This window comes from Melozone crissalis, unplaced genomic scaffold (genome assembly GCF_028551555.1).
Source record: "Melozone crissalis strain CALT ecotype California unplaced genomic scaffold, PUWL_Pcris_2 ptg000006l_1, whole genome shotgun sequence".
Lineage (NCBI taxonomy): Eukaryota > Metazoa > Chordata > Aves > Passeriformes > Passerellidae > Melozone > Melozone crissalis.
The window spans coordinates 14939879-14953801 of record NW_026535784.1 but is presented as its reverse complement, the minus strand read 5'-3'; the positions used below and the strand labels follow the sequence as shown (position 1 = coordinate 14953801).

The window sequence follows — 13923 nt, the reverse complement described above, 5'->3', positions numbered from 1 at the left end:
AAGCAGGCAACTAGGAGAAAAGAAACCTAATTATCAGAAAAGTGAACAGCTACAGTGGCAGGACAGCTTATTTGAACAGTTTTCTAGATAAATTATAAAGTAATCAACTGCAAAAAGCAAAGGACTGGCCTACAAATCTGGATGACCCTATCCTTGCTTAAATAATTTGGAAGATGATCATGTGCAGTCACACAAAACAACAGCAATTTCACTTTGTCAGCATTTCAGCTCGCTCTAAAACTGTTGTCTGATCCTACCCACTCTCCCCAGACATGAAATCTCCTCGCAGGATTGGGGAACTGCCATCATGGAGCAAAGAATATCTGGGGCTAGAGCACCTCTGCTATGGAGACAGCTGGGAGAGCTGGGGTTGTTCAGTCTGGAGAAGGTTCTTCCAGTACCTACAGGGGCTACAAGAGAACTGGAAAGGGACTTGGTGCACAGGCAGATGGACAAAGGTGCACAGAGGACAAGGGGGAATGGCTTTACACTGAAAGTGTGTGGATTTATATCAGGAAGAAATTCTTTACTGTGAAGGCGGTGGAGCACTGGAATAGGCTGCCCAGAGAAGGGATGGCTGTCCCACTCATGGAAGTGCTCAAGGCCAGGTTGGATGGGGCTTTGAGTAATCTGGTCTGCAGTTGAACCCACTGCAGCCATAAAAAAAGTCATTCTGACATTGTATGAACATGGGACCATCTTCACACCCTTTAGGAAGTGTTCTGATATAACCATGTACCTTAGAGAAACAGAATGACCTTCCTCTAGAGACAGTCTTGATCATACTGCATATACCTCATGCATTTTAATATGAACTTCATCACTTCAAAGACTTAAGTTTACCTTGCAGCAGTTGTTTTTTCCATATATGGCAACCACAATTTCAATAAAATTTGTCTTCATACAAAAATAAAAGGAAAAATCAAATACTCAAAGCCACTACTGATAAATATATTACAGCAATTATTTAAGGTGTTTGTAGAATTAAAACAATGATAGAACCACCTGTTGTTTTGCAAGCATTGGGAGAATGATGTCAGCTATTTGCCGAGACAATCTCTTCCATTTGTCTTCATTTTCTTTATGACACTGCTGTAATACCAAGATGAACATTTCTAGCACCTAAGGAAAAGTAAAGAAAAAAGTAAGTAAACACCAATACTAACAGAAAACATTCCAGTAATATCATAGTAGGAAAGAATATTCATTTCAACCACCTACCAAAAAGACAAAAAGAGAAAAAAAAACCCACATGAGAGAATTGTACATTTTTAAAACCCATTTTCAGATTAAAAGTCTGTTCTTAGTAACAAATTTTTTGGTGGTGGTTTTTAAAGAATTTTCCAGTCTTTTTTTTAAGCTAGAAAAATGTTTCCTTTGTACTTTTAAAAATAGTATTTGTCAAAGACTACTCAAACAACTGGGAAAAAAAATCATAAATCTAAATACCACACCACTTATTCAACAAAAAGGGCAGGAAGAAAGAGAGCAATTTTACACGTGTATATTCTGTCTTGACTCTAGCTTCAATAAAATTTAAATTTGGTCAAGGAAACAAAACAGACATTTTTATGAGGCTCATTCACCTGAGACATGTCAGTTTCATAAAAAAGTTTTAAGAGACAACATAATGGAGCACACCAAGCAAGGAGCACTTCTGGTAGCTGGATGTGTTATAGGTTTGGGGGTAACAGAGATCACACGTTGAAGGACAGGCAGACAAGAGACACGGCAAGCAAGAATGTTAATGTATGAACTGGCAAGGGGGACAAAAGAATCTGTTTCAGGAAACAAGTTAGAGCATTTGTAAAAGCAAATTCAGGTAGTTCAGATTAGAGAGAGGGAGATTCCCAGGTGACTTTCTTCCCAAAAGATTTTCTCAGGAGAGGAGATAGGAGCAATTCCAGGCTACAAAACTTAACTCTGGAGCTCCATGGGTGGCAGCTCCAGTTGCAACAGAAAAAAGTTGGAAGGCTGCAGCTCTGGGACCCTCTCAAATGTCCAGGGAAACCAGTGCAGACCATCCCAGCCACAGCCAGGGAACAACAGAATAGCCCAGGGTTGGTTTAGACATATTGCAGCAGCAGAACAGGGCAGAATAAGAACTACAAATGGGATGGTGTGGGAAGAGCAGTGCATGGGTGGCCTTTAATAGGTTAAGTGTGTCAGAAGGAGATCTGCCAGCAATTGCAGTACCTTATATAACAAAGTTATTCACTATTTCACATCATGTGTCTACAGAGTGTCATTTCATACAGTTATATTAGTCATTTTATGATTATAAAACTACAAATTCAAAAGAAAATGTGGATACACAAAATTACCCCAATCTGAACACGCAGTTCTAACAAATTATTTTGACAAGATGTACTGACTTTTTTCAGAAAATACAGTGCTTCCATTAGCATACACCAGAACTGCATTTTCACATTATGAAAGAAAGGCACATTAGGTTTGTTAAGCACCTGAATAAGCAGTAAGATCCCATGTTGATCATGACACTTCTCTCAAAATTACTTTTATGTTTTTCTTTAAAACAAAGTGTATTGACAAAAGTCATTGTTACACTCCTACAAAGCAGAAACATGTTTTCCAAGTCTGGGTCAAAGTAGTAAGACATAATAAATACCTAATTACCAGTGTCATTACCTTGTTCAAGTAAGTGTTATTCAAGATACTGTTACAGCACAGCAATACCTAAATCATCTCCATGCAGCATCTTTCCTAATTTTAAACTTGTCTCCTTCTCCATTTTACTCCCATTCTTTTAAGTTTCTTCTCTTCACCAACCTTCTGTTTATTCTGTCTGCAACACAGCCAAGATCATGATCCTAACTGGAGCTTTTTAGTTTTTTGTTTTCTAGGCTTGACTAGGAAATTCTACATGTATGTTACTTGACCTCAAATACTAATTTGTAGTGCAGAACCTTTCCCATACCCTTAAAAAATCTTTGCATATTCTCTATATAAGGAAAGATATCACACAGAGTCCAGCTATTCCAGCTTTGTAGAGAAAATGATTAATACTGCCTGAAGCACTTTTAGCAGTCACAGCAATGTTACCCTTTCACAGACCACAAAGGGAGACCCTTCATCCTCCTCCCCTACCTGATGGTACTGGATAAGTCTCAGCAGCATTGACACTACAACCTCCTTCTGAGTTTCCAGCTCTTTTCCAGCATCAGCTTTATTTGTTCCTCTTAACACAAAGAGATCATGAACAATCGGTTGCAGAGCTGGTATTGCTGAAATGAGATGTATTTGTTTTAGTATGAGACAAATCACTCCTGAACAGCGATTTCTTGAACTAACAGGTCAGTTACTAATAGTAAGCTGGGTTCTAGTTCATTAAAGGTTTTACCCATACCTAAAACCCCACAAACCCTATAATTATCATGCATAATGATGGATACTTTTTTACTTGTTAAAAAATTATGGACACATTTGCCCATTCTCACAGAACTAAAAAAAAGTTATTTTTACACAGTATTCCTCTACAGAATCACTGGAAAGTATGAGAGAGATGCTTCTTCTTAAAGGCTGAAAGTAGAAGGAAAGGGAAGTGGACAAAAAATTAAAATCAAAGCTTTGCACATACTGCTAAGTTGTGAACTTATTACTGAATAAAGTTTCAAATAAAAGCTTTGTTGCAATTATGAACAATGCAGAATGTAGGGCAGCAGTGTTAATGTGATATAATAAATTTCCTGAGGGAATTAAGTGAAAAGAATTGCATGTCTTAAAAGTTAGGGTCTTCTGGAACATTGAGTATGACAACAGTTTTCTATAGCTAGTAGTCAGCATTGGATTTATTGCTGAACTATTACTAATAAGTGTTGATGCCTTTTTTCTGTCTTTTTTTTTTATAGTTTTTTTTTGTTGTTCTGTTTTTGAATTACCATGTGTAACAGCTTTCCTCCCACTGGCCATGATACCATCACACAGCTGAATGATCTTGGGAATTCCAATTATTTGTTTGGAATGATATCGCTCATAAGACAGCAACACCAGGAAAAAGAAGATATTAGGAATAATTGCTTCAGACTCCCTGAAAACAAAACAAAACAAAAAATTCAAGTGTCAAGTTTGAATTGCACAGCTTTGTTCAAGAAAACCTATCTTTTTACAGTCCAGGTTTCTTTGCAGAATATGTTGCTCTGGTTTCATACAGTACTTCTGTAATTTTTGTGCCCTGTTCTGTACAATGGGATTTTTCCCCAGGGATTTCTTTCAATCTTTGACGATTACAGTTACTAATATTATAACATACTGTCTAATGCACATTAGATTATTTCTGTAGAAGATCCACAGAGCAAAAGAACAACTTCTCTCTTCATTAAAACTCAAGTGTGAGAAAAAACAGAAATAACTGACAGTAAAAATTTCACTAATTTCCTTATGATCTATTAGATCCTACACAATGTGTACCAGGTGACCAGAGAACATAGGGATTCACTCCGAATCCACAATAGGAAAAAGCAGCTCTCCCTTAAGCAATTGCATCTAGCAATGAAATGCTAGAAATTTCTGGAAGCATAGCTTTGGCAGGGGGGCCCAAAGGAACAGGTTTACAATACCAAAACAGAGAAACAAAACAACACAGTTGTAGATTATTATTATTATTATTATTATTATTATTATTATTATTATTATTATTATTATTATTATTATTATTATTATTATTTTCCATTTTGCTTCCTGACTTGTTCAGTCACATGGAACCTAAAATATCTGGAAGAGTTACCATTAGAGCCAGAGAATAAACCAGCACATTGCCCAGAAGAAAACTCTCACTTTCTCATAAGGCTGAAATAACCAGCAGATCTAATCCCTACTTGTAACACATCATTGATCTGTCTTTCAGAACAAGACAGTTTCAAACCCTCATTGTTCAAAGACTCTTTGCCAATTCCATACCTGAACTGTCCTACTTCAATGTATTCAAACTGCTTTAGCACAAATCCAATAAACACCTAAAGAGAGAAAAAAGTGTGCATCAGAACAGAGACATTCATTTTCATTTGAAACCATTTTGACAGTTATAGACAGGCACTGAAAATAATTTGCACCACGTTATGAAATGTTCCCTCTGCAGTTATAGAAGATGGAGAAACCTGTTGAAGCTTAATTACAGCTTGCATGAACTTAAGCCACATTTAACCTGTAGTCTGTATATTTTTAAGTATAACTTCATCTTTCACTCATGAAATACAATATTTGAGGTATTACAGTCAAGAAATTAAGAATCAGCCAAAAATCTAAACTGAGATAAAATCCAAAATCCACTTATGCATTTAGAAGAATTATCTCTTCATGAATTTACAGAAAACTTAAGTATTGCAAGTCACATTTTCAGGTTTATAAATGAACAACTGTACTAAATAAAACACTTCTAAGTAAACCATTTAAATTTTATATTACAAATTCCCTGCTTCTAGGGACAACTACACAGACTACTGTATTTGCCACAAGCTCCCCTCACTGCCATTAACATCAAACAGTTGTCAGCCACGTGCTCATTACAGTGATAAGGAAGTCCATACTCTTAGTATGGAAGAAGGTATTTCCATTTGTAAATGAAGTTTTATTAAATAAAAGTGACTGTATTGTCCACATCACTTTACTCCTAAAGTCCATCTCACAAGCAGCTCTTAAATAGTTGTTGCAGAACTCAAAAAGTCATTTACATGCAAAAAAACCCCAGAGGTCTGAAGCTATTTGTGGCTGAGGGCTGGGAAATTGAGTCTCACCCTCCTGCAAGTCTTCACTTTTAGTACAATGAATGGACTGCTGGAAATATTTTTGCTGCAGATGTTAATTGAGCCTGCTGGTGAGATGTGTATGACAATTTGCCAATGTGGTGAGGTACCAACCTGATCTGAATCCAGAAGACAGTAGTTAACTCGCAGCTGAACCAGTTGAGCAAGCAAGTCTAGAACTTGTCTCTGCAGCTGTACCGATGTTGTTGTTGTGTATTGTTTCAATGCTTTTATGACAAGGGGTTCAAATAAACGAATGTGATTGTGAATAGCATTCTGTAATAGAGAGATTTTAAAGTAATCTAACATCTGAACATGTCTCTGATTCAAAGCCAAATTAGTTTTGAAAGGAGGAAAAATGTTTTAAATCTAAGGCACAGCTCTTTCAGGAGAACACAGATACAAGTACCTTATCAGCACGATGTTTTGCTGCACTGGAAATGCTAGTTTTCAGCTGTGTAGAAACTTTCTGCAGCACATCAAACCATCTGTTACAAAAAAAATACAAAAAACCCCCACACACATTAAAAAAATACAACAAATACACTGTTCTTAGATGCATTTTACTGTGCCAATGCCAACTTCTCTTAATCTACTTGACTGCTTCAAGAATTTTAGTAAAAACAAAGGGCAGAGACAACCTACAATACACTTTGATCAGAGAAAGATTTTCTAGTCTTTGCTCAGCTATCCTTCTGCCTTTCCTTTAACACATTGACTATTTGCTGTTTATAAATTAATAATACACTTTTGAATACAAGCATTTAAAATTATTATGCTAAAAACTTCAATGATATTCATTTTAATGACTTAATTTTGCTTTGGAAAACACTTTAGTGGTAATTGCATCCAGGATGTGCTCACCAAGACAAGTTCTTCTGCTTAACTCTGTATCTCCAAGTTACACAGCACCCCAATGATACATTAATGAAAACCACTAAGAACAGACTCTAGTTCAAGTGAACATTATGATGTAAGGGAAGGAATTACCCTGAAGCATCGTGCTCCTGCTCAGCCTGCACCATGTTCCTCAGACTGGCATCAGCAAGGGCCTGTGTGAAGTGTGTGTAGGGTGCCATGAAGCAATAGTGGTAGAGGCCAGGCCTGAGGTTGGAGGAACCCAAGCGCTGAGCTTTGCCTTGAGCTTTGTTGGGGTTTGAAGATGAGCCATCATACTGAGAAGCCAGATTTGTCCCAAACAATGTTTTCAATAACTAGAGAAGAAAATTGGAAGAAAAAGAAGAAAAGTTAACTCTCGGGGCTTTAGCTGCTCAGAGTGACCCTGAGATGCATTACGAAGTCTCTTTTCCCAGCCCAGCAACCAAAGAAGGAGTCAGAACTCTTCAGTTCTCAGTCTCAAGGTTGTTTATTGTTTCTTATCTATAAAATTCTTTCTCCTGTCCAGCCGAGCTCTGCTCAGCAGGACAGTCAGAGGCACTCTGCCTGCCCCTGGGGCGGTGTTGTCTTTTTAAACCAAAAACCACGTGTACAATATTTACAATTACTTTTCAATACCTATCACCTATGTTAGACAGTGAGCTTCTACTCTAAACCAATCTAAAAGTGCCACCATCACAGCAGAAGATGAAGGCCAAGAAGAAGGAGAAAGGCTGGACATGCTCAGATTCCTCCATCTTGCCCCCCTAAACCCTCACTCTAAAAATCCCCCAAAAAATCTACTTTTCACCCTGTGACAAACTGATTATTATTCTACTTATACTTTTGTGGTTTGCACATCCTCATATAAGGTTGGTAACTTGCTCCATGGGTCATAATCAAAACCACAGGTGTCTTGGGCTCTGTGCCAGGGTCTCAGAGCCTGGCAGGGGTCCTGGCCGTCCTGGACAGCCAGAGGGATGTCCTGAATTCCGACAGGTAACATTCCAGGAACAAAAAACCTTGACTTGTCTCTCACTGTAATTGGAGGACTTAAACCTAAATATTTAATTGGAAGCCTGCAAGAAATCCATCACTAAGGCAGTCAGTTCTTTGCTTTCTAGGGTTTTTTGATACAGTTAACTGGCTGAAGAACACTTTTGCTAAGGTAGGAAACAAGCTTGTTTTCTGAACATCAGCTAAAATAGTTCTGTGAACTGGAAGCAGTTCAAGAGGGAACCAATATCAACTCACCAAACAAACAGTGAAAATGAAATAAAATATGCTCTCTTTGCTCCACCTGGGCAAATGTTTCTACATACCACTTCCCTTACAAGCATGGCCATCCTTAGCATCCAATTGACAAAAGGACATCACAATTAACAAACACACAACACATAAAAAAAAAACTCCTTACCTGCTGTACACACACTGTTGCCATTGTTGGTTCTCTGTTGAAACATGATTTTAGATATCCCAAAATTTCTTCTACACACTAGAATATCAGAAAAACAAGTGCACTAAATTGATGTTTTTTTCATTATACAAAACATTATAGTGAAAAACTGTAAGTAGCATAGGTTTTTGTACTAAGTAAAACTACATTAATTTAAAGGAAATCAAGGAATTACAGAAAGAAATAAGAATTCAACATTTTCCTCCTAATCTTAAAATACTACAATGTCTAACACCACAGTTAAGGAGAAAAAAATAGCAAAACACAGGAGAGGAAGGAGGGCAATAGGTCTTCTGACATTTTGTATATTTAGACATATGAATATAGGGAATGACTGAAGGCAAATGATTTGGCTGGAAAGAAAAATCCCCAAGCAAAATTTAAAAAGCAAAAAATTATTCCAGTTTTCAACAGCAGCAATTTAACCTGGAGAATCTGCTTTAGCCCTTTATTCAACTTTGTGGAAGCACAGCATTTGCAAAACTACTGCCCCTTGGAAGAGTAGCAATTTGAAATCAGTGATACGTGTTTTCTCCCAGTAAGGACCACAGATACTGGACAAGTTAACTATAAAATACAAAACAAACCAATCTTATACCTTTCCAATGTCCTGAAGAGTAGCAAGTTCCAAGATTTGAGAGAGAACATCTAAGGCAGACCGCAAGAAACATCCAAACTTCTCATTTGTGTTCTGGAGATCCAAAGTAACCTGTTCCCAGAAAATAAAACCACATTACTTGAGAAAGCGACAAATTACTGGAAGAAGTGGGTATTGACACAAAATGATCTTTTGTATAAAATTTCACTGACAGCTTAGACTTGCTGATGCATTGCTGGAAAGGCAGGACTCCATTTTGACTAAGGGAAAAAAAAAAGGATCTTCTTGCTTGAGGATGGCCTAGGGCATTGACAAGCCAGGGAGCTGGATGATGCATTTCTGATAAACACAGCAGGTGTAATAAGAACAGAGTCCTTGAAGTGTACATATCAGATGACCAACTCTCTAGGGAATGCATCTTCTGTCACCCGAACTAATGAGGAAAAAGCTTCCCCATCTTGGAATAAAATGCAGAGAGAACAGACATGGGGATTTATTTGGGATTTCCAAACCAGCAAAGAATCCTTTGGTACCAGCAATAATGACAGCAGAGAAACAACAGGGTGACAGTGCCTATCATGGGTTGTTATTTGGCCACTTTGTTTTTATTTGAGGTAGTTGTGATCTATAATTTTTTTGTGTGTGTGTGTGTACCAACTGTTTATACAGGTAAACCAGTGAGATGACAGAGACAGAGCCTGTTTGAAAGAAATAAAGTGATTATCCAACCCCAGTGCAGTCCAATAAAACAATATCATGCAGTACCTTATAATTAGCATGGGTTGCTTTCAAGACATCATATAACTTCAGGTATGATGGAAGATGATAAAAGCTTCCTACTGAAGATGATTTACTTATAGGAACAGGTCCTGTAGCATCAGTTTGCCTAGAAGCTTAAAAGAATATCATAGATTAGCACAATATGCCTTTTCTAGGCTGCTCATGACAAGTACACAATATAATTTCCTACATCTGCATTATTAAAGAGCATGCGTTTTTCAATCCATATGTATATTCCAAACTGCAGACACAAACTGTGCACAACTGGAAAATGAGCACTCCAACCATCCAGCCTGCTGTGGAGAGAGAAATTAACCCAGAGGGCTTAATACTGAAGTGCATGTACAATTAACAAAACAGAATTAACATGTTTCCTTCATTCATTACTAATGAAAGAAAAGGTTTCAAGATTCAGAATCTCATTTCCAAAAGCAATATAAGTCACTCCTGCCAAAAGCTGGAAAGCAACTTTCGAATTTCTTTTAAGTAACATGCAAAAATTATTTTAGTCAATAGCTGAGGAGATTCATAAAAAGTGAGGAAAAGGATTCAGCATTGCTTTGGTTCTGAAAAGTACAATTAATTTTCAGCTTACAGTCAATAAAAACCAAAACAGTAAAGAAGCCCCCACCCACAGCTGCCTTCCCACCAATGCAGTACCCTGCCAGCCTCTTGAACTGAAACTCCAGAAAAGTTACTCAGTTTTCTCTCTTCTCTCTCTGCCATAACCACGTGGTGTGGGGCAGGCAGATGGAAGGGTTAACAGAAGTGATGTGCCTACCTGGACTTGCTTCACCACTCTTCTTAGGGCTCATGGGCACAGATGCCTGCTCCACAGACTCCCTCTCCTTCCCCTTTCTCCGAATCGGACTAAGAGAAGGTGGGTTTGTGAGAGAAGGTAATGCTGCCTAGAATTAAAAGAACCTTTATTAGTTTTGTGAGCAAGTAGTTTTTTTTTTCTATAAAAATACAAGCATATTCCTCTTTTGTTTAAACTCCCCTTCATTTGACTGTCAGTTAAATTGGAATGTTTCAGGTTCAGGACATGAATTTCCTGTGTGAAAAGGAAATAGTTTAATATATTCTCCACTTTATTTTCAACTTCAGCATAGGCCAATGAGATTAAATTTTCAGCTTCAGCATAAACCAATGAGATGAAATTAGAGTTCAATGACTACACTTCCTTTTGATTCCAAATAAAGGAGTGTCAAAATTATATTCAAACATTTTTAAAATATGAAGAAATGACTGATCTTAACAATACTGTCTTACAGTTTCTAAATCAGTCTCTAAATGCATATGCCTCAAAAAAATCTCAAAAATCCCCGAGCCTGGAAGTACCTGATACAAGCTCTTTAAAAGTCAAAATATTTTACAGGATATTCAGAAGATAAAAGTTATTTTTAGCCCCTAAAGGAGCTGAGTGCATTACAACCAGCCAACCAACCCAAAAGTCAACACACTTCCCAGAGTATGCCATCCAATACTTCACGTACTCTATATACTCCTCAGTGAATTAATGTTTAAAGTGAAGTCAGCAGGAATGAAAGACTCAAAATTTAGGGTAATATTTTAAACACTGCAGAACTAAAGAAAAAGCTCTTATGTGAAGAAAAATATGCATTTTTTTCATGGTACTTGTTTTACTATACAGAGTGGAGTCATCAAGGAATTAGATACTTACCTATATCAAGTCTAAAATGTGAAGAGGTCTATAGCACAACAGTATTTAAGTCACATCATTTTATTTTTTATTTTTAATATATACCTTTACTGCTGGACCAGGAGCAACATCATCCATCACATGTGCACAAATATTGATGACCTTCAGCAGATGAGAAAAGAGCTGTTCTACTAAAGTGACCAGAGCTCGATCTGACAGAGCTGGCCAGGGCTCCTCCTGCTTTGCAGCACCTTGGTTTGCATCTTCTTCAGCACTCCAGGGATTCTTTAAGCACTTGGGAGCACTTGCTGCAATTTCAGGAAAGGAAAGACAAAACTTGGAATTAAGCACCAGAAAATTTTGAAGGCAGATATGGTTATCATCTCTGTATGAACAGAAGTTCAATCAGAATTTCAAAGCCAGGAGTAGCTGCACAGTTTAAAACAAAACCAACAAAATCTGAGCTCTTTGTATCCAGCTTGTACTAAGCATGCCCTTTGGCAACTGGAGGAAATTTGCAACTTAGCTACAAAGAGGCAGTTTCTTGTCAAACCTCCTGGGCGCAAGTTCCTTCTTTATTTCTTCTGCTTAATCTTGGAAGTTTTTCATGGCATACAATCAGAATAGAGTGAGATATGGACCTTCTAATCATAATGGTAAAAATATTAGGACAACCCTACTTTTTCTTATCCTGCCTTACCTGCAAGCAAGTTTCCAGTCAAAATCAAAGCATCCTGATGTGCTGAGAGGTCCAGTGGGAACCAAGCTGATGAAAGCAGAGACAGGACCAAGCCAGCCATACCAATGGTGCAGCCCTTCTGAGCTTCATCTGAAGAACTTGGCTGGGAAACACTGCAAGTTTAATTTTGGAATGTCATGACTTTTTATCTCCCTTTTGGCAAATTAAAAGTCTTGAGAAAACCAACTCAAGAAGATGGCTAATCTAATTAAATTATATCTGTGCTATAGAAATACACATTTAACACTCAAATACAACTTCAAAAAACAATTTGCAGCAGAGACCTGACAATACTCTGGTTTCTTGATGAGCCATTACCTTCCTTTTAGTAGCAAATATCAAGGTTATAGTGACATCTACTGATAAACTGAAGAATTCTGTATTTATTTGCTACCCACTACAGTCCTGAACTATCTTCAGTTAAGTCTTGTGCACATGCAAGGTAAGGACAGGAGGCATTAGCTGTAGTATTTTAACATAACAAGACAGTGCTTTAAAGTGACAAGAAATTAATTAAACAATTGCATTCCATCACATCTTCTATATTTTTGAGTGAACACAATCCAAGATGGTAGTTTTCTGCTGCATTCTGTATTTTCCTTGACAAGAATTATAAAATCAAATTTTCCCATGGAAGTCAAGTTTAAGAAAGGGCAGGCAGAGATCACAGTAAGATGTTTGGTGATACTCTGTGAATTACACACATCACTTCAAAGCTGTAAGACCTAAATACTTCAGTTTCTTTCAGGAGAAGATCTTACATAATCTCTAAATAAAGGGAATCTGGAAATCCTTCAAAATATTTTTAAATTTGAAATAATTAAAATCTTCTAATACAGTTACTCTAGTCTCACACAACAGGAATTTCTGAAAATTAACCTGATACTAAGTATAGCTATAATTTTGATAAAGCTTCAGAGGTAATTACAGTGCCTTTCTTTGGTTTCTGTAAAGTATTTTCACAGGCAACTGTTATTTATTTCACATCCAGCCAGATGTCCATTACTTAATCCATGTTGACCTGTACAGAGTTGGAATGCAGCAGTTCCAGCAACTTGTTAATCATAAGAACAACAACACTTAAGATAGGAAGGAATTTTTGGCAAAATTCTCATGTTACTATCCATGTTATTATATTCTTATTATCCAGAACAAAAAATGTCCATATCATTCCACAAAAATAAAATTACAGTCTAAATTCATATAAACACTGGCCAAAAATTTGTGAAGAAGGAATGAGAGGAAAGGGCAAAGGCTATGCCATTGGATCATTTGTAAATATTACATGCATCTTTGAAACAACATTTTTAAGCTAGGTAGAAGAGAAGATATATTGATTTTATTTTTCAGCTAAGTACTGCTCACATCCTAAATTACTTCATTTGTTACCACTGGACCACATTTTTTATTCTACATATACAGAGCACACCACAGTTAGGGCCAGCAAGGGAAGCAAGGGCCTGCTGACAAGAAAAGCATCTGAGGAATGCTCATTTTGTGTTTGGGATTTGGTTTTAAAATAAGACAAAATTTTCCAACTGAACAGAGTAAGAGACACAATGTCAGCAACAAAGAAAATCAACACAAATTATATTAAACCTATTTAAAAACCCAACAGGTGTCCAGGTGCATATATCTCCAGTAGCTACTTTTGCTGCTCATATGGCACAGCACTAATAATCAGAGGCAAAATCAAAACTTTTAGGCTACCAGCTGTACATTTTCATCTCAAGAAACTCTTCAGAATGTAAGTAATTTGGGCCTATCATGTATTACCTAGATTAACAATGAAGTATTACAGATACCCAATTTGCTGTTCCCACTCAGTGTGCCAAATCAGAACAATTTAAATGCATCTGACACTATTATAGCAGCCAAGATAAACCAGCTTCCTTGACCCACCATTTTTCAACACGGACATGAAATCAAAATGAAAATTTCAATGTTCAAATTTTAGAGAGATACTACAAAATATAATATCCCAAAGATAAACATCCTTTCAAAAGTTCTTAAGCATGGAATATTTCATAGATGCTGCCTATATCTATCTTT

At 37.0% G+C, this 13923-nt stretch overlaps 1 protein-coding gene across 2 annotated transcripts in view; it reads right to left on the bottom strand.

The window, feature by feature from the left end:
• The window catches only part of HTT (huntingtin), a 78082-nt gene that overhangs the window by 32570 nt on the left and 31589 nt on the right, over positions 1–13923 (bottom strand). For both annotated transcript variants that reach the window (XM_054296058.1, XM_054296059.1), the window contains 13 exons: positions 11833–11984; positions 11238–11440; positions 10251–10377; positions 9455–9582; positions 8690–8800; positions 8053–8130; positions 6750–6973; positions 6169–6247; positions 5874–6035; positions 4918–4973; positions 3900–4048; positions 3109–3245; positions 1006–1122 (listed from right to left, as the gene is read on the bottom strand). In XM_054296058.1, the coding sequence (XP_054152033.1) occupies positions 1006–1122; positions 3109–3245; positions 3900–4048; positions 4918–4973; positions 5874–6035; positions 6169–6247; positions 6750–6973; positions 8053–8130; positions 8690–8800; positions 9455–9582; positions 10251–10377; positions 11238–11440; positions 11833–11984 (1723 nt within the window). The remainder of the gene's footprint in view (positions 1–1005; positions 1123–3108; positions 3246–3899; positions 4049–4917; positions 4974–5873; positions 6036–6168; positions 6248–6749; positions 6974–8052; positions 8131–8689; positions 8801–9454; positions 9583–10250; positions 10378–11237; positions 11441–11832; positions 11985–13923) is intronic.